Genomic DNA, 18,679 nt, shown 5'->3' with positions numbered 1-18,679 from the left:
CTGGACCGAACAACTATTCTGGAAGCTGAGGCGAATATCGCCAAACAACATACGGCACTAAAAAAACGCCGCAGTGGCTGACAAAGGGTTGTCCGAAGCTAGACTTTTGTTCATAAACAGCGTGCCTTGTCTGGTGTAATTAGCTAACATTAGGCCACAAGGAGTTATAATTTCAAGATCCGTAATCCAATAGTTTATTTGGATACAAAGTCTTTTTCATAAATGCAGTCGAAATCAATAATAAACTTAGTGTATTTTGACCAATGTTGTCGAGGACCTATTACGTAATTAAACCAAAAAAATCTCGTCATCAAGGTCCTCTGCAAGAAAACACCTGCGGACTGTTCCGTGGCAACCGTTGCTGGGTCTTGTATATAGGGACCTAATATGCTTCAAATTAAAAAAACAAATGTTGCTTCTGGATGGGAATGTACAGAGCAAGGATATGTGGAGCCTCTTGTGACCTGCAGGGGGCATAAATTAACAGCCCTGGCGGGAGTTGCTTGGGCAATTATTTAGCAACTAACTTCGGTGCTATTGTGTAAAGGAGAGATGGGCCTAGGACACTTAGATTTATTTTTCTGCAAAATCCATTGCATTTTTATCCCAAACAATGTCCAACATGGGGAATTAAAAACGCACTTGTCCGAAACAGGCTTAAACTCCCCTTAGCAACAGCTCCCGTCTGTTCACTTAACTGCACAATTGACCCCTATACATCACCGGTTGCTTTGTGATGTCTCCTATTATGACGGAGAGAGTAGGTGGGCATCTCCCGCCAGGAAAATTTATATAAGAAAGAAATACCAATTTGCGTCCTTCACGTGCACACAATTCTAAAAAATTTCATCAAACGTAAAATACCAAAGACTTTTTGGGATATTTAACAGAAGCTTTAACATGGTCTTTTTCTGGGGAGTACATCAGTCAACCAAATCGTCCAACATGCAAGTTTCGGAGTTGGATTGTTAATACATCATTTGTACTCGGTTAGATGCAGTATTTCAACAAAGAACGATCAATGTCCTTGGCACACTTGCGCTTTACAGATTTTTATTGTTTTGCCGTCCTTTTAAACATACCCATCAATAAATAATCGCAAACCGATACGGAGGAATTTTTAAACAAGCACAACGAGCAAATTTTGTACAGGCCAACATCAAGAACAGCCAACCACCTTCGAAAAAGTGGCATGTCATAACAAAAAACGCCGCACTGAATAGATTTGCGGTGTTTACTATAAATTTTGAACCACACCAGAAGCCATATAACATCAACAGATTTAATCAAACAGTCGAGAGTCGTCAAAAATAACGCAGTGCCATTGGGCGAATTACAGTTTCTGCGTCTGGGAGTTGAAACGCACATTATGTAATAAACCATGAAGAACAAAGTTCTAGGGTTAGTCTTTAATGCTGTTATGCACATGGTGGAAAAGTCTGTATTGTAGCAAAGGGACGTATGAAAATAACAGCGAGTGATCACACCAACTTCGCCCCTTGCAACAAGGAGACAAAATGACCCTTGCTACCAAATTTTACGCGTATGTAACATACACCGAAAAGGGAAAAAAACAATAAAATAAACAAATTGGACTAAATGTTTGTATATAGCAGCACACAACGCACCGCAAAATCTTTTAACAATATTCTGCAAGATTTCTTTTCTTGGCTCAATAGCAGTTTTCAAAAAGATAGGTCTCTGGCTTTGTATTTCAAACAAGTAGAGGACAACAGTGCGAGGCCCACTGTTGTCGAGGGTGGTTAAAGCTGGAGAAAAAAGTTGCTTTACACTCATTTGCCAATCACCTTTCACAAATTTTCACAGATTCAGCATTACATTAGAAAAGAGCTGATATAGTCATTTTATCCCTAAATTCCAACCCACACAAGTTTTTCGAATATGGTGTATACCTACTTTTGACTAAAGCAGGTCAGCAACGTCCATAGGCATTTCTGCAACAGTAGTGTTATAAAATGTTTCAATGTCATGGAGGGTTCTTTTGTCATCAGAAGTGATGAAGTTGATTGCGACGCCCTTTCTGCCAAACCTGCCACCACGTCCAATACTGCAAAATGAAGTGATAAAGCATTAAGGTACGTTGTGTTTAAAAAGTATAGTTCGAACTTTAAATTGATGTGACACAACATTTTTAGGACAAGATGATCTGACATTAGGAAAGAGGTCGCACCAAGACCTATTTTAATGTTGTGTAATTGATGTTGTTCCATGAGACTCACCATTGTATCACAGACAGAAAGTTTTTGTCAAGACAAAAAAATTCCAGCTTTACAATGGCACTTTATAGGAACAATTTAGAAAATTGTCTTTTTAACTTACCGATGAATGTAATTTTCACGATTTGACGGCAAATCATAATTAATAACCAAAGACACTTGCTGCACGTCTATTCCACGAGCCAGCAGATCAGTAGTAATAAGAACTCTTGAAGATCCAGAACGAAACTCTCTCATAATAAGATCCCTGTCAGTCTGAGTCATGTCTCCATGCTGAAAAAATGAACAATCAATTATCATCAATTAACAAATAATGTCCTACTTCTAGTTCATACCATGTTAGATACAGTAAAGTCTCTATCGCGGAGCTCTCGACCAAGCCATTCTACTTTCCTTCTTGTGTTAGCAAAAATTACCGCTTGGGTAATTGTTACTGTTTCATACAGATCACATAAAGTGTCCAATTTCCATTCTTCCTTTTCAACCATGATGTAAAACTGCTGAATTCCCTCCAATGTCAATTCTTCTTTTCTGACAAGAATCTTTATTGGTTCAGGCATGAACTTTGTTGTAACTTCCAATACATCAGTAGGCATGGTGGCAGACAATAATATGACTTGAATGTCAGCGGGCATTTTTCTGCACACATACATTGACCAAAATTACACGACGAAAAACCTACAAAACTAAGGAAAAGGCAAACCTAAAAATCTCATAAATTTGCTCTTTGAAGCCTCTTGAAAGCATTTCATCTGCTTCATCCAGAACAAACATTTTCACATTTTGCACATCTACACAATACATTTTTAAGTATAACTTGCTTCATGAAGTTGGGTGAGCAATATATGTTATATACCTAAAATTCGGCGACCAATCATGTCAAACACTCTTCCTGGAGTGCCAACAACCACATGTTGCACAGAGGTCTGAAGCTTCTGAATTTCTTCTCGAACACTGGTGCCACCAATACAAGCATGGCAAGATGCATTGACATAGTCCCCAAGGGACAATACTACCTTTTGAATCTGCAGAAAGTATGAATGGTACACCAATTAATGTAAATCACAAAAAAAAGGAGATCAATTGGATTTTACCTGCTGGGCCAACTCCCTAGTGGGAGCAATGACAAGAGCTTGTGTTGATTTACAGCATGTATCAATGTTTTGTAGAATAGAAATGGCGAACGTTGCAGTCTTTCCAGTACCAGATTGAGCTTGGGCAATGACATCACGACCTAAAATCATATACAGTCCCTTTCAGGCTAACATTTTCTGAAAATTTTTCTTTACACCGAATAAATGCATTTTGTGCGGTCACATATTGAGACGCAAGTGAACATATAGTCACTACATCTCACCCACATGCAACATTTTGCTTTAGTTCCATTTGACGATCCATAGTGCAATGGTCTCACAATGTTTGGAAACTTACACAATGGGTGCTTTTGAGGAACACAAAATTTTTTTTATTTAATTTTATGAGATAGGAAACAACATTTTTTGGCAAAATGCTTTGTGCCAATACACACAACACTGAACAGAAAAAGTGACAACTTAACACTTTTTTAGTTATCACTGTAATTATTAAAGTAGTTGGGGTTTATCGTTACAACACTAATTATGAACAAACAACATTCTACTAAATGCCAGGATGATGGTGGGCTTGTCAGGCACTCCAGATGCAATTAAAATCATCATGTTTCCCGAAACAACCTAATACTTTAAATCAAATGCTGTTGTCCCCAACATTATCAACTATTCCTTGTAGTGTTGTTTAAATATAGCTACATTTAAAAATTGTTCATACTAAAAAAAGTTACTTTAAAAGAACCATTGAAATAGCTTACCCTCAATGCAAGGCTTGATTGCTCTTTGCTGAATGGCAGATGGTTTCTCAAAACCATAAGCATAAATTCCTCTTAATAGATTCTCTTTTAAATTCATATCATCGAAAGAATCCACAACTGCATCCCAGTTGGTCTGTGCAAGCACAACCACAAAATTCATTGAAAGAGATTAAGATTTTTGTTGCTGTTGAATGACATATTTCCAATACATAATCGTCTCGTGTGTTAAGTTCAGTATTCATAGAAAGGTCTGATAATGTGTTACGATGGAAACATTGATGGCAAAAATCCTTCAGACTTTAAGCAGTTTTTAGCTATTGGTGGTTAGTAATTAAATCTTCACACACAAAATTGAGTAGGCCTATTGTTAAAGCACCCAAATTGCAAGGTAGAATGTAAATAGGAATCCACTACCAATGGCTTCGTTTAATATTGTTGTGAAGCATCCTTACCTCGATAATACTACTTATCGATTCCTGTTGCTCCTGTTGTCCAGCAAAATAGGATTCGCCCCCTTGGGGCTTTTGACATTGTTCACGACTGTAAAACAGAAACTTTTAAAATTTGGAGATATATCCCAAAACATCAATTAATGCCTAAACTCGAGGGACATATTAGCGGGTATTAACTTGAAATGACGCCTAAATCGATACCATGAGTAACTTTATGTTCAATTAATTTTTTCTCTGCTTGTTTTAAGGAATAAATAGCTCCATATTGCGAGCAACATTCATTTAATAGTATCATAGTACAATCTTTTAAACAATAAGTTTCAAGAACACATTAATTTACACAAAAAATTGCCCAATTTTTTCGTACCTGTCGATTTGAGCCATGTTGTTCAGAAAAGGAATCTTGTTTCACGCACCGCAGAGTAGATGCACGTTGTGAGCGGATGAATACTAAAAAATCATTTAAGTAAATGAAGCTTATTACATGATCAAACGTATTTATGCGTTGTTGAAAATGGCAAAGACTAAACATTCCGCAGTGCATAAACTTATTTAATTTAGGGTTAGAATTAGGAAACAATTTTTGACGAATTTAACGCGGGAAAATGTTTATGCGGAGGGATATTGTCTGAAATTGCGAAATCGCTTGATCGAAAAGACCGGGTTGAGTGAGTCATATGGCCCACAAAGAAATCTTACCGGATCCTCATTAAATTCTAAATAATTCGTGTCCGGCAAAAATCTACCAAATTCGCAATTCATGCTTCACTTTAGATTATTTTACATATTATTGTGCGGTATTTTTTTGTTTTGGAAATAAAAATGTGGCAAGGAAAACATAGGCTATGTGTGTGTGGACTTTTTTTTGAATCAATTAACTTATGTCGCGTTACTCTTGTGGCCTTTCTTAACATTAAAAACTGTCAGACAACGCAAAACCAATCAAGGTAATCTTTATTTCTTGTTTTCGCACGTTAGAATTGCCGCCCGGGGCAATCCGGTTTGGTTGCTATTTGGTTTGCACAAGAGATATTCTTTGTGTGTTGTGCTGTTATACGCCCAGGACAAATTATTGGAATTTACATCAGACCATATGCTTTGAGTCTAAAATGAAAAATTGCCCGAAACAAGTTTTGGTGATGGCAGGCGCCGTGCTACTGTTCTTGTGTAAGTAGAATAAAACTATCAAGTTTGCCAAAGCCTGGCTCATAAGTTTCCTCGTTTGCAGATTTTTGGGTCTATGAGATAAACACAGACTCGTGGAACGTGGTCTTTTACAGCAAAGAGGTATCCGAAGGAAAGCATGATCAGCACGAAACAGAAAATAATACTCAATGTTTTCATGGAGATCATTATACCGATTGCGCTGTAGGCGGTGGTTTCAACAATGCAGATGAAAATACATGGAGAAGATTTAATCCTGGCCTAGCAAAGTACGACAGTGACACCTTCCTTTACATTGAACGCCAAAGCAAGCTAGTTCGAGAATCGAGACTAGGCCCCAAGGGTGACAGGGAATCCTATTGGGTCAAAAATAATCGACTTATTTTTGGTCAATTTAAGTTTTCCCATGCTCAGTTGGAACTTAATCCGTTATCTGTGGCGGTATTTGACCCGTTTTCGCCGAAGAAGTTGGTAGACTGCGAATTGCAATCTGACTGGGTAGACGGAGGCCATGGTGTCCATGATCCACGTATGTTCTGGGGAAAGAGTGGCCTGTTTCTCATTTTTAATAGCCGACATAAGAACACTCGTTCCAACGAGTGGTGCGACTCCAACACTATGCGTTCGATGTACATGACTGAACTGCATTTTGAAAGACATGGAAACGTGTTAGTGCCGAGTGTTCGAGGAACTGTTGGACTTCACATTGTTGATTCAAAACTAACGGAAGGGGCGGTGGAACGCAATTGGTCGCCGTTTGTTTATAAAGACGAACTTTACTTCAGCTACTCCTTTTTCCCGCAGCATGTTGTGTTGCAATGCATAGCCGCAAGTGGAAAATGTGTCGTCGCTCACCGAACAAACACATCCCTTGTATTTGAGAAATTAAGAGACTTCATGCTCATTAAACAACCGAAAGAAGACCTTCACCCCCACGGAGGAACTCCGCCAATCATTACTGAAGTAAAGGAAAGAACATCGTTTTTTCTGGGTAAGTATTTGGAGTTTATGTAATATTTACAAGACACTCACATTTAATATATGCCTTAGGTGTCTTGCATTGCTATTACAACTTTGATAAAAGCCGTCGCGAGTACTTCAACTTCCCTTATAAGATGGAATCGAAGCCCCCATTTGGCATCGTGGAAGTTGCCAAGCGACCTCTTCCACTTATAAACAGCTTACCAGAAAGCCTTCACAAAGTTTCAACATCAGGGCCACTGTATTATACAAAGAACTATATGTCAAACCAGCGCATCGCCTTTGCTTCCGACATGACAAAGAGTTCCAGAAACGGGGAGGCCACTAAATTTTTGATATCTTATGGACGCCACGATGCTGAAGCCAGAATATTTGAAATTAGCCTAAGTGATTTGGAAAGGTACTATTTCCGTTGAAAATCTTTTCTAAATGCATAAGAACAGTGTCATTTTTGTTTATGGGTTTTGAACGGAGTGGTTTATATAACTCGAGTTTCGATTCATAGATTTTGCTATGATAAGCAATGTGGAGCCAATAATATGAATTTGTGTATAAGCTGCAGACAGATGGCCACTGTTTCGACCTAAAAGGTCTCATCAGTGCAGCTGGTGTGACTATCAGACGACTTTGCTGACCAAACGGCCAAGCAAAGACTTCCACTTTGTGGTGACTATACAGTCACCGTCATCCGTTGGGCACCAAACTAGGTGCAACCTTACGGAGCAAACAAGGTGGAAACACTACGGCCAAGCAAGCTCAACCAATAGTGCCGTCACCTTTTAGGTCGAAACAGTGGCCATCTGTCTGCAGCTTATACACAAATTCATAGATTTTTCGTTCGGAAATTGTTGCCTGGTGTGAAGTACATTTCCACACTAACCTTAATAAATGAATGAACTCTATTTTACTGTTAAATGTTTTTCTACCACTGTGGTAAACTTGTCAACCCAAGCAATTGATAGTCTAAACGGCCGTTTGTATGTAGTTGGTGTCCGCAGATTTGTATAACATGTATATTTCTTTGAGCATATAGGTATTTATATGTCGTATATACTGTCATTCGACTGCACAATGCAAATAAAGGAATGATGTTTAAAACGATTTTGTGCTTTGTCCAATTGGTGAAAATACTATATGTAAAAACACAAGTGTCTACCCAAATAAAAGCACCAACAAAAATATGGACGGATGCACTGCGTGTTTGGTAACCGTCACGGTTGCCAAGTACTCGGGTTCAAATGTCAATATTAAAAAATGTGGCGGAAAAAGCACCAAGCAAATATTTATATCAAAACACAAACTTTCGACGACTTTTTGGCTCGGTTCGATCTTAAAGAAGCTGTACTAGTCCGACTCGTTCCAACAGCTTTCAAAGTTTGCATGCCATTTGTTTCAGACATTTCGTTTTCCTTCTGGTCAAGAGAGGACTTCATTTCGACCATTTTCAACTGCAACTCACTTACGGTCTTTTCATTCTTGCGTTGTTGTTCTTCTTTCTCTTCGTTTAGATTCCGAAGTCGCGTGCTGAGGTCCTCCTCTTTTTGACTCGCAACAACCAATGCCTCCTTTTTTTCATCCAACTCTTGCTGCAGCTTAATGTTTTTCTCCTCTTGTTGTTTTATCTTCATTCGCTCAGCTTCGTACTCATCCAGTTTAAGGCGAAGCTCTTCGACACGTTTCTGGTAAGATTTCAGTTCCTCGTTCGTTTCTTCTACTTTACTTTGCAAAGCACTAACTGTGGTTTCCTGTACAAAAAATAAGTGTTACGTTACGTTAATATCGACGTAACATTTTAATAGCCGGAATTGTTCGTGGGGACGGAACATATTAGCTTGGTTTAAATTACCTCAATTTTATTGGTAGTTGGTTCCGGTACGGTCTGAACTGGAAGTACGACTTGGGGAATAACCGGATTTTGTTCGGTTTCATTCGTTTCAGATTTTTGTACCGATTCACACTGACTTGAAGAGGTCGACTTGACAGATATGGTATCTGAAAAAGTGAGCGAAACTGAAATGTAATGTTGGTAGCAACGAATGTCATGTGTTATTATGAAAACAGGTACAGGTCGAAACCTTATTTTGGCAATCCGCTTTATCTATAGGCACTTTGCCATGTAAATTTTTTGTGATATTAAGTCGTCTTACAACATGTTTCTGATGTACCTTCTTTGTCGCTTCGATTTTCCGCATCCTCTTCTTCAGAGTCACGCTCTGGGGAAACTGAAAAACTTGCTGTCGTTTTCTCAGTTGTTTCTTTCTCTTCTTTACTTGGCGATTCGACTTTCCTTTCCTCCTCCTCCTCCTCTTCTACAATTTCCTCCTCCAACTCTTCCAACTCGGGAAGTTTTCCAACATCCACGTCACCTACTGGAGGTGCCACCGATGACGTATCCGAATTGGCGTCGTTGACCACCAGGACATCAGCGCTTTTGCTGGTACTGTCTTCCTCTTCTGAAGATGACGTGGAAGATGTGCCCGACTCCTTCAGTTGAGTAGCTACAGTGCTTGGTTCATCTGCGTTGAATGACGGGGTTGGCTTTTCAAGTAATCCTTCCCCAGTGTCGTTGTCTAATGCCAAATTCTTTTCGATAACTGAGGACGTGGAGCTTCGTTCCTCCGTCATATTTTTGAGTTAAGAATCTTGATATTAATTCCTTCAAATTCCAAATACGTCAAATTAACAAAACTTCAATAAACTCTCAATTTCAATAAAGCTGATTTTCATTCACCGAAAAGGTTTCTTTACAATATGCTACCGAAAGCGAGTTTTTGCGTCTGGATTTGAAATGAACTCAAAACCTGCGAGTTGACTTTCACGATAAGCGCTTTTGTGCGTGGGAGGAAATTACTTATCAGTTGCCGACGACCAACTCTGCGTTGGTCCACTACAAGTATTGCGTCGAAGAAAAGGTCGATTTCAAAGTGCACAATACAAAATCTTACATAGGGATTTGAACTTTCTGGCGACGTGTTGGCATTTGAACTAACGGAGCAATTTTGACAACGGTAGGCGGAAGGGTATCTCTGGGCTTCCTCGATAGGCACGCGCGTCATCGCCCCCAACCAATTCAATCCCACTCGTAAAGCGATACTTGTAGCGTCGAGTGCGCGACAAAACAAACCGTGCACACCCGTTTCTAAACAAATCCAACAGTGAATAAGCAAAACACAAACGTTAATGGAACACGACGTGCAACGTTTGGAAACTTTTGGTGTGATTTATTCTTAACTATAGTTATATATATGCTATGAAACAAAGTACGGCGTCCATAAGTTACAAATTCTATAAATGTTAAACATTATGTATAAGCTGCAGACAGATGGCCACTGTTTCGACCTAAAAGGTCTCATCAGTGCAGCTGGTGTGACTATCAGACGACTTTGCTGACCAAACGGCCAAGCAAAGACTTCCACTTTGTGGTGACTATACAATTATGTTGGAACTCGATCTTTTTGCGAATATCCAGTAATGCGAAGGCTACAATTTTCGCTTCTGAAACTCGGAAAAGTTTCATCTTTTTCAACACAGAAAACAAAAACAACAGTGACGTCAATCGGGCAATCAAAACACCGTCCCGTTTACTACTTCATAAAAACGGCGGCCGCAAATGTAAAGCAAGTTTCGCCAGATTACATCAAAATGGAGTATTATCTTTATGTTTGCCATGGCTTCAAACGTTCAAATTTCACTGATCATCGACTTACGTGGGAAACCTATTCAAAACGATGTCAACTCGTTTAGCTACCTGCTTCGCCATGTTGCGCCATTACGCCTTGTCTGTTCACGAGGTCACGAAACACGCACCTTATCACAACGCCTGTGTACAAATTGTGGATAACCGATAACGGTACATTTGCTCGCTTCCCATTGCCGTAGATACAGTTGCCAAGCACGGTAAACAGTTTTTCGCTATATAATACACTTTGTTATCGAAGGCGGTGCTGTGAAAACACGAGGCTATTTTGTCATACAAAGTGCCCCCGCCTCGGATTATCTCTCCGTTCTTTTATGTGTGCCCAAAAATGATGGCACTTTTTAAAATCTTTTGTTTGCAATTGGTCACGCTTTGCCAAACAACTTTGCGGGAGAGCATAAAATAGTGCCTTTGCTATTTCGTCACGTTAAATACAAGATTTAAGATTTATCATAGGCCACCTTTTTCATAATTTAGCATCAAGCCGGTAAATATTTCTTTTTTACCCACATCTCATAAAACACTAGTTTTAAAAAAGCGACACAACATAACATTGTGGACTAAAACAACACTAGCTTCTCTAACGCACGACTTCAACAACATAAAACTTGCTAAGGAACAAAATAAAAACAGGGTGTCGATTAGGTTTAATATTTTCTTGAAATTACACCGCAGATACGAGAATACTTATTGAGCTCAGTTGCTGTCTCTACCTAACAAATAAAATATGACCAACAGTGCTTTTAGTTCCAGCTGTCGATTTTCTTGCCACCAGCGGCCCTCACCTTCTGTGCAAGTTGAACAAGCTCATTTTCTTTTATGACTTCGCTTATGAAGTCAGTGAGAACAGGAGTGGCCCTCGACAAGTTTCACAATAAACCATGGCGGAATTTATTGATCCCGCTTGCTGGCTGACTAAAACGACGCGCGCACTCGAGCGGTTATGCCTCATGCTCGCACAAATTGTCAACAAGACTCGAACATCACAGAGGGAGTTTGTAACACGAACCACAGAGAGGTGCTATTTCGGGAGGTAGGACATCCAATGCTTCACGGAACTGGTGCTGTGAAGCGTTTAATGAACACCACTCTCTCATTACCTTGCACTTATGTTGCTGTGAGAAACAAACTCGCCGTAAATCCTTATACACGCTGTTACGGAAACGATTTAGGAACAGCGATAACGTTACGCGGAACAAAATCCCCACATTGCTTACACTCCAAGAATTTAAAATCTCGTGTGTTCCAAACTGCTCTTACTTTAACAAACCGCACACTGTATTGATCGAAGAGCTCGATTTTATTTGGACTGGACTCGGTGCAAACGCAGAAGTTCCAACAACCAACAATTGACTTATTGGTGAGCATTTATAAGGCAACATCCTACATGCGTTCACCATCCTTCGAGAGCCCGTGGGAAACAATCTTCTCGAGTCTGCAGTGTCCTTAAAAAGCACATACAATCAGGAACGTTAAAATAAAGCAAAATAAATTGTTAAAAAATTATAATCAAGGTGGTTACAAAGCGGAAAACAACAAAGTACGATAAACATCTGATGACATAATTTAAAAAAAGGTATTTACATTTTCTTCGGCGGAGCAGAAAAAGTTTACAAGTAGCGCCTTTTCTTAGCGGTGTTCATAAACGAATGAAGTCGCCATTCAGTGTCAGCCGAATCTGCTTCGTCGACTGTCCCAAGCTTGATTTCGTACACTACGAATTGCAAAACAAGTTCAACCTTTGCGTTTTGTATTGTTTAAATGTGGAAGAGGAAACAACTTACATCGCATCTGAAATCTCGGCCCCACTTCCTTCAGTTGTATGTTGTTTCGATCGGGTTTGGAATAAACGTGATGACGGAATGATATGAAGTCGTCTTGATTCGCAAACGTCACCACTCGTTTCGATTCCTCCTTAGGGACCGGAAATAAAGCTTGCAGAATTGCTTTTACCTGAAAGGAACCAATTTCACGAGAATACCGCGACAAGCACGAAACTAACAGTGGCATTGAAGACACTGCATATAGTAGTAACGATGTGAGTTAACAGTGGTGTGTTGTGCCACACTTCATAAACATTGGTATTCACTGAATATAAATAAGTTGTGGGCCGTTTAGAAAATGTGCTGCATTTGGTTGCTTAGCATGTTAGCATAATCTAGGATATTTTGACACATCAAAAAGAATGTTGTGATCCCACCACCTAAAATAGCATGCTCTTCAGGTACCATGTATTCTTGCTATATCGGTATAAGGCATGCTTGAATTGCAGTTAGCAAACTTTCTTAATCCCAATTAACGAATCAGAATTAAATGATAAATATATGGATCGCGTTGGGCCAAGCTTTATAAAAAAATGCAATTGTTAAGGCTTAAAAAAATGGATTGTCTTGAAATATACTACTGATGGACACAAAATGACTTTTCACTAATACTAAAATTAGCAAATGGAGATCATGTTATTAGTATTTATCAAAAAAAACATTTATGCAGTCACAGTTGAAAACTTAAAAGCAGTGGAGTCTTACCCTTTCACCTAACTTTGACTGAAAATTGTGAAAGATCAAATGAGGGTAGGCTTCCGACATTGTTCCCACATTAGGAATATCATGACGCATCACACAGTTCGACAAATTAAAGTAAGCTGTTGGTCCATATGGGAGATGAGATATTATCATACCATCTGCGAGGAAACAAATTTATTTGCATAGATCTCAATTAAAAAATGCTAGTGGACATAAGTGCATGCACATTAAATAACAGAAACATAAAAATGTATATATATACCTGGATTTCCGCGGTGTTCATGAAGAATAATGAAGTCAGTAACCTGATTTGCCCTGCAAGCATTCACAAGGGCTTTCATCTCATGGTTTCCTCTGTTCAATCGTTGTGAGTTTGGAAAAAACAACTTCATTTCCTAAATCACAGCTTAGCTTGATTCAGATACCAAACAAAATATGTAGTGCTACATTATCATAGACAACCTTTTTCAAAAATGTTTAGAAACATTAACATTTGTGCAGTGCAGAAAAGGTATGCGATAAAATATTCTAGATTTGTTTTTTCATTTAACAGATTAATATTATAGTTTTACTGTAGCAAGCTGTAGTATGTAACAATCATAAATTGCCTAAAATTGTCACACTGTGACATACCACTTACTTTTGCAAATTGCTTCAGCTTAGAGCTTGGGTCCCTTGAAGTGGTGAGCATGATTTTGGGATCCTCCACCCCGACCCATTTATATTCATCATCCATATGACTTGTGATACCTTCACCACCCATATCATCAAACTCCAATGACTTTTGTAGATCCAAAGCATCTTTTTGTATCTCAGTAGGCAGTGGTTTGTTAGCTGCAGAATATGTCATGTTATTTGTGCCACAAATATGGGTGGCTTTACAGATAGTAAAGTTACTGATAATTGATTGAATCATGTTTTCTTCCTAATTAAAAATTAAACCTATGTTGACAACATATTTGACACATTTTTTTATGCAATCAGAGTAATCAGTATAGCTGATGACTGAGGAAGGTGCTACAGGTCACTGGTCATTATATTTGCATTTATAGGTTTTAAAATCTTGTCATTATTGACATGTTTGCTTTTACAAATTACAATGGATTTGCATGTATTTTTGTGGTGCTTTTTAAAATCTTGTCATGTGTATTTTTCGGGGGAAGCAAAACAGGTTTAAGCTTTTGATGTTCAAGCAACATAAATTTATATATATTAACAAGGCCATGGGATAAATTGGACATTGCATGTTTTATACTCATAGGTGTTTGATGTTGATGATTGGTATACATGTTAGTTGCTTTAGCACAGCCACAAAATATCGACATTAAATTACACTAAATTAATATATACAACAATGAAACATACCATCTAATGCATTTTTAACTCGTTCCTTCCGTTCCTGAATAGATTTTCTTTGAGCTTCAATTGATTTTCTGTAGATGTATTCCCTGCGCTCTCTAGCCTGCCTTCGGAGCTAAACACAGAAATATCTAATTAGGCTTGTATGCAAACTTATGTTATTAAGATAAATACACTTTTACACAGTTAGCTATAACTGCGGTTCATTTTTGTTAACAGCCAGAAATGATTCCAAAATATATACGACTTAAACATAGTTTTAACATATCAAACATCTTACCATTGTGCTGTTTCGTATCCAACAAAAAGATTCTTGACGATTGTAAAATAAGAACCACGTTCACGTGGGCTCAGTCCAACAGCTGCAATTAAATGCAACAATTGGGAAATTTTTAATATAGAAATCATAATATTGCAACAAAAATGATGAAAACAAAAAACAATAAATTGTATCTAAAAGTGACGCAAAAAACTTAAAAGTATTTAAAAGGAAAATAATGTGGCCAAAATATGTTTTAATGCTACCATTTTTTCGTTGACAAGAACTTAAAAAGGTATAATAGTGATAGACAGCCGTAAATATATGGTATATGGTGGGAACATTGTGTATTGGTTATATTAATAGGCGACTTGTTGGGCTTTTTTTGTAAATTCCTATGAAAATAGCCTTTGAAACACTCTACTCTTATCCCATCAAATAACATGTCTGCGTTGCTGAAAGCGAATTTTTCTGTAGTAAATTGCCATTAACTTCAGCCACAACAACCCTTTTCGACTTGTAACAGAACGCTAGGCGCAAGATCGTGGCAAATTGAGGATGGCATAAATGGAATTACGTAACACGACCCTAGCTATTTCATTGACCGCACGCTAGCACGCACGTCTTTTGGCAACGCAAGAGAAACTAGTTTTTCCAGATATGATCATCCGCGAGCGGCAAGAATTTCTATCGCGCAATCGGCTTGCACCCCACGCAAGTAGATATTCAACAGGTTGATGAGTTAAAAGAAAAGCTCGCGTATAAAGGCAGATCGTTACGCGATGCCAGATGTGTGGGACGAATGTACAGAACTGTTGAATGCACTAAAGGATAAATAAGTTGTCAAAATTTTCTCGCAAATAAAAATGAAAACGTTAATGGATATTTTTTACCTTGATTATTCAACTTTACCTTAATTTTTAGATTTAATTTAACCTCTTTGTCGAGACAATAAATACAAGCATTATGAGGACGTTCATTCTGAGCGCCTGCTTTCTTTTTTGGATTTCCATTACCGAAGGCAAGTCGAATGCAGACATGGAAAAACTTCTCTTTGACAAATTATAAAATATTCTTTATTTGCAGGACTTCAGTGTTGGGAATGCGAAAACGTGAAGAGCCAGGAAGAATGTTTGGAAAAAGGGCGGATGGTGACATGTGAGGAAAATCAGGTACAATAGTTAATGAAGATATTGAGAACGATCGGGTTTGCGCAGTTGTGTGTTACCTCACTTTTGTGTGTGACCGCATGGATTTGTTTTCCAAAATCGAGTTTTGCTTGATGCAAGCTCTTTTTTTGGTACGCAAATTGTGTTTGCAGGACACATGTCAAATTGAGCTTCGCCACGGTGGATGGGGAGATTATCCTTTGATTGAAAAGGCTTGCAAACAAGTCAGTGCGTGTGGTTCCAACCATATGCAGGTGAACATTGCTTTATTTTTATACCCCTGCTGATAATGCCTAATTTACTGTTTATACAAATATGCAGTGCAGTTAAATTTATTGTTTGTTGAATTTTGTTAATAAGGAGTTTTAAAAACCGCGTGGGTAAAGTGAGAATTCCAACGCTTATTGCAATCCGTGACAAAACTTCCGGAGTTATTCAAAATTTGGCTGAAACATTGACACAAAGCATAGTAAACCTATAAAAAAAATACTTGCAGGATGCGGGCAGAGCGTCAGTGTATCTGAAAGACACGCAATGCAACAAAAGGGCGCCGTCGTCTGTTTGTAGATGCTGTTGCAGCACGGACGGTTGCAACCACCATATTCTCTTTTGCGATGAACTTGGAGGTCCGCTATTTCTCTTTGATGTTTATCAAGTTTAATTAAAACCAGCACTTCGCTTCTTGGTTTATAACAGGAACGCAAAAAAGATTTTTACGGGTTGGATTACGCATACTGTGACATTTGGTTTCAACGTTGGCGTAATTGCTTTTTGCGGCGTTGTAAAACTTTTGCGTCGATCGTTATCATAATTTTGCCCAGGTTACTGTTTGCCCGCGGCGCACGGCAGGGCAATCACAATAACACCTTTCTGTACGTCTAGGCCTCCCATGTCCGCCGGTATACGCCCCTGAGCACGGGTACATGAAATGCACAAACGACATGATGCCCTTCAGTGTCTGCTTCTTTTACTGCAAACGAGGATATTCGGTCGTCGGAGCGGCAAAGTCGACTTGCGGTGAGACAACGCATTCACAAACCACTGTATGTATCCAATAACTTTCCATGCCGCAGACGTCTTTAGCAAACGGGATAACCCGCAGCCTTCGTGTCGTCGAGTCGTGTGCAGACCGGTCAACTCTGTGCGTTTCGGATCGGTGTCTTGCTCGGATGAAAACAATGTGTACAGCGTGTGCAGGTAAGTCTTCTATGCAAAAAGATCTGTCGACCACTACTCCAATCGGTTGATATACAAACGCCTTATGTCAACCGAGTGTTGATCATTTGCACAATATGTAGTTGCTTCCAATGACATATAGTTGATATTTTCTTGCAGGTTTTCATGCAACCAAGGATATCGACTCCATGGCGCAAGTGCTGTTCGTTGCTTTGAAGATCGCGATACAGACATGTGGGGACTGTGGAGTCGTCCCATACCCCAATGCAAACGTAAGAGTATCTACAGCGCTACCTTAATAATATACTCATTGTGGTTGTTGCTGTTCACAGCCCTGCAATGCAAATTACAGTCGATTACGAACGGCCGTATGAGATGCACGGACAAAAATCTTGTGGGCTCAACTTGCTCCTTTGAGTGCAACACCGGGCGCGGTTACGTCCTCCACCCTCCGGCCACGCTCGAAAACACTTGCCAAGTAACAGAGTTGTGGAACAGACCGGCGCCGTGTTGCACGCGTAAGTTGGTAACCCAATTCTGGTGGCAACGTGCTAGCATCATAAAAACGCAAAACCTCACCATTAAAAAATTTAATTACACATTTACGACTAACGCCCTGTCAATTTTTGATTATTTAGTGCCTTGTCCCCCGTTTGCCAAAATGGACTTCATTGTCGTCTTGGATTCCTCCTCGTCTGTAGGAGCGGAAAACTGGATTCTGATGAAGGAATTCGTCAAAAGCTTTTTAGAGTAAGTTACAGCATCGGTAATTTTATAAGACCCTAATTAACCAAATCAGTGCAAGTTCTATGTAATCCAAAGATGCCTCCTTTTTCCCTTAAAAAAAATCTTGCTGACTCACAGTGACTTTACGGTGCGAGAGGATTCTGCTCACTTTGGCGTCATCCGATATAATAAGGCCGTCGATACAGAGACACAGGTGAGAAGTTGCTTGACATAATTGGGCCGTCATTAGGTTGAGATTGTTATCGAGTTGCTTACTGTTGTCACAGATACTTCTGGACGACTATCCAAACAGCATCCAATCTGTTCTGGAGGCTTTCGACAAAATACCGTACAACGGCAGTGGTAAGCAGTCATCGAAAATCCCTCTTTTTTATCTGAAATGAATCTTTGCAAATATATGTAGATTGGCTGGGTATTTTAACAACTGCTGCTAAATAGGTACCCGTACCGGCAACGCGTTGAACTACACTGCAACCACCATGATTCAGCGTGGAAACCGTCCTGACGCCAGGGACGTGGTACTTCTTATCACTGACGGCGCATCCCAAGATGACGTAAAAGTGCCAGGACAGATTCTTCGTGACACTGGAGCGTTGGTATGATATTCTGACAAAATGTGACTAATTACCTGGCAAACATTTAATTGTCACCTTCGTGCGTACATTGCACGAGGTTACTCACGCTTGGCTAAAACATTTTAGGTGTTTGTGTTACCGGTGAAGCCGCCCGTGGGTCGACTTAACATTACCCAGGTGGAGTGGATCACTGGAAACAAAGAGAACGTGATTCGCGATGCCCTCGACAAAGGTTTTGCTGCGCTCGACGCGGAGTTTTCGCGAAAAATGAGTTCCATACTGTGTGGAGAGCCGTGCACTTAAATCGCAGTAAAACCGGTTTGCAACCCGCCCAACTTGGGATTTACCATTTGTAAAAAGTCTTATCTTTCGATTCCCAAAACATGAACTTTCAAGCAATTCATCAACTAAGCGGTATGGGTGTTGAGAGTCAACATTAAAATAACGGGCAGGTTGCCGCAAGCGTGCTCATTGTCTGCCTTAGATCGTATC

General features: G+C 39.4%; 5 protein-coding genes and 1 non-coding gene across 6 annotated transcripts; 2 read left to right on the top strand and 4 right to left on the bottom strand.

The window, feature by feature from the left end:
* Positions 1 to 1,036: 1,036 nt before the first annotated feature.
* Positions 1,037 to 4,967, bottom strand: LOC145903894 (eukaryotic initiation factor 4A-I-like). Its single transcript, XM_082992079.1, has 10 exons — positions 4,903 to 4,967; positions 4,536 to 4,623; positions 4,084 to 4,216; positions 3,332 to 3,471; positions 3,094 to 3,262; positions 2,941 to 3,028; positions 2,573 to 2,876; positions 2,341 to 2,510; positions 1,918 to 2,068; positions 1,037 to 1,769 (listed from the first exon to the last, which is right to left on the bottom strand). Exons 1-9 carry the CDS (start codon positions 4,917 to 4,919, stop codon positions 1,924 to 1,926), a joined length of 1,254 nt encoding a protein of 417 aa, XP_082848205.1. The 5' UTR covers positions 4,920 to 4,967; the 3' UTR covers positions 1,037 to 1,769; positions 1,918 to 1,923.
* On the bottom strand, positions 2,135 to 2,316 carry LOC145904110 (small nucleolar RNA SNORA81). The gene has a single exon (XR_014402720.1). It is a non-coding gene; the product is annotated as a small nucleolar RNA SNORA81 (small nucleolar RNA).
* Positions 4,968 to 5,598: 631 nt separating the features above from the next.
* On the top strand, positions 5,599 to 7,526 carry LOC145903893 (uncharacterized). The gene is made up of 3 exons (XM_082992078.1): positions 5,599 to 5,702; positions 5,764 to 6,690; positions 6,750 to 7,526. Exons 1-3 carry the CDS (start codon positions 5,645 to 5,647, stop codon positions 7,094 to 7,096), a joined length of 1,332 nt encoding a protein of 443 aa, XP_082848204.1. The 5' UTR covers positions 5,599 to 5,644; the 3' UTR covers positions 7,097 to 7,526.
* Positions 7,527 to 7,713: 187 nt separating this feature from the next.
* LOC145903901 (uncharacterized) lies at positions 7,714 to 9,411 on the bottom strand. Its single transcript, XM_082992088.1, has 3 exons — positions 8,846 to 9,411; positions 8,527 to 8,672; positions 7,714 to 8,425 (listed from the first exon to the last, which is right to left on the bottom strand). The coding sequence occupies exons 1-3, from the start codon at positions 9,303 to 9,305 to the stop codon at positions 7,964 to 7,966; spliced, it is 1,068 nt and encodes a 355-aa protein (XP_082848214.1). The 5' UTR covers positions 9,306 to 9,411; the 3' UTR covers positions 7,714 to 7,963.
* A 2,272-nt stretch (positions 9,412 to 11,683) lies between these two features.
* On the bottom strand, positions 11,684 to 14,623 carry LOC145903903 (U3 small nucleolar ribonucleoprotein IMP4-like). The gene is made up of 8 exons (XM_082992090.1): positions 14,542 to 14,623; positions 14,268 to 14,376; positions 13,543 to 13,736; positions 13,165 to 13,297; positions 12,906 to 13,060; positions 12,162 to 12,330; positions 11,962 to 12,091; positions 11,684 to 11,822 (listed from the first exon to the last, which is right to left on the bottom strand). Exons 1-7 carry the CDS (start codon positions 14,542 to 14,544, stop codon positions 11,988 to 11,990), a joined length of 867 nt encoding a protein of 288 aa, XP_082848216.1. The 5' UTR covers positions 14,545 to 14,623; the 3' UTR covers positions 11,684 to 11,822; positions 11,962 to 11,987.
* An 819-nt stretch (positions 14,624 to 15,442) lies between these two features.
* Positions 15,443 to 18,648, top strand: LOC145903887 (P-selectin-like). Its single transcript, XM_082992072.1, has 13 exons — positions 15,443 to 15,541; positions 15,607 to 15,692; positions 15,842 to 15,943; positions 16,186 to 16,315; positions 16,572 to 16,706; positions 16,763 to 16,886; positions 17,025 to 17,137; positions 17,198 to 17,383; positions 17,504 to 17,615; positions 17,730 to 17,805; positions 17,879 to 17,954; positions 18,051 to 18,208; positions 18,314 to 18,648. The coding sequence occupies exons 1-13, from the start codon at positions 15,487 to 15,489 to the stop codon at positions 18,488 to 18,490; spliced, it is 1,530 nt and encodes a 509-aa protein (XP_082848198.1). The 5' UTR covers positions 15,443 to 15,486; the 3' UTR covers positions 18,491 to 18,648.
* Positions 18,649 to 18,679: the final 31 nt, after the last annotated feature.

The sequence above is a fragment of the Ascidia mentula genome, chromosome 5 (assembly GCF_947561715.1).
Source record: "Ascidia mentula chromosome 5, kaAscMent1.1, whole genome shotgun sequence".
Classification (NCBI taxonomy): Eukaryota; Metazoa; Chordata; class Ascidiacea; order Phlebobranchia; family Ascidiidae; genus Ascidia; species Ascidia mentula.
The sequence above is the reverse complement of the archived record's forward strand: the minus strand, read 5'-3'. Positions and strand labels throughout refer to the sequence as shown.

Excerpts from the sequence above, each read along its gene's own strand:
- LOC145903894 (XM_082992079.1), bottom strand. Across the intron at positions 4,217-4,535 it reads CGATAAGTAGTATTATCGAG|ACCAACTGGGATGCAGTTGT; the intron begins GTAAGGATGCTT and ends GTGCTTGCACAG. Across the intron at positions 3,263-3,331 it reads CTAGGGAGTTGGCCCAGCAG|ATTCAAAAGGTAGTATTGTC; the intron begins GTAAAATCCAAT and ends TACTTTCTGCAG.
- LOC145903893 (XM_082992078.1), top strand. The coding sequence starts at position 5,645 with ATGAAAAATTGCCCGAAACAAGTTTTGGTGATGGCAGGCGCCGTGCTA. Across the intron at positions 5,703-5,763 it reads CGCCGTGCTACTGTTCTTGT|ATTTTTGGGTCTATGAGATA; the intron begins GTAAGTAGAATA and ends CCTCGTTTGCAG. Across the intron at positions 6,691-6,749 it reads AAGAACATCGTTTTTTCTGG|GTGTCTTGCATTGCTATTAC; the intron begins GTAAGTATTTGG and ends TATATGCCTTAG.
- LOC145903901 (XM_082992088.1), bottom strand. The coding sequence starts at position 9,305 with ATGACGGAGGAACGAAGCTCCACGTCCTCAGTTATCGAAAAGAATTTG. Across the intron at positions 8,673-8,845 it reads AAATCGAAGCGACAAAGAAG|ATACCATATCTGTCAAGTCG; the intron begins GTACATCAGAAA and ends TCACTTTTTCAG. Across the intron at positions 8,426-8,526 it reads CAACTACCAATAAAATTGAG|GAAACCACAGTTAGTGCTTT; the intron begins GTAATTTAAACC and ends TTTTTTGTACAG.
- LOC145903903 (XM_082992090.1), bottom strand. Across the intron at positions 13,737-14,267 it reads AGTTAAAAATGCATTAGATG|CTAACAAACCACTGCCTACT; the intron begins GTATGTTTCATT and ends CATATTCTGCAG. Across the intron at positions 12,092-12,161 it reads GCCGAGATTTCAGATGCGAT|TGTACGAAATCAAGCTTGGG; the intron begins GTAAGTTGTTTC and ends TGCAATTCGTAG.
- LOC145903887 (XM_082992072.1), top strand. The coding sequence starts at position 15,487 with ATGAGGACGTTCATTCTGAGCGCCTGCTTTCTTTTTTGGATTTCCATT. Across the intron at positions 15,944-16,185 it reads GTGGTTCCAACCATATGCAG|GATGCGGGCAGAGCGTCAGT; the intron begins GTGAACATTGCT and ends AAATACTTGCAG. Across the intron at positions 17,955-18,050 it reads AATACCGTACAACGGCAGTG|GTACCCGTACCGGCAACGCG; the intron begins GTAAGCAGTCAT and ends GCTGCTAAATAG.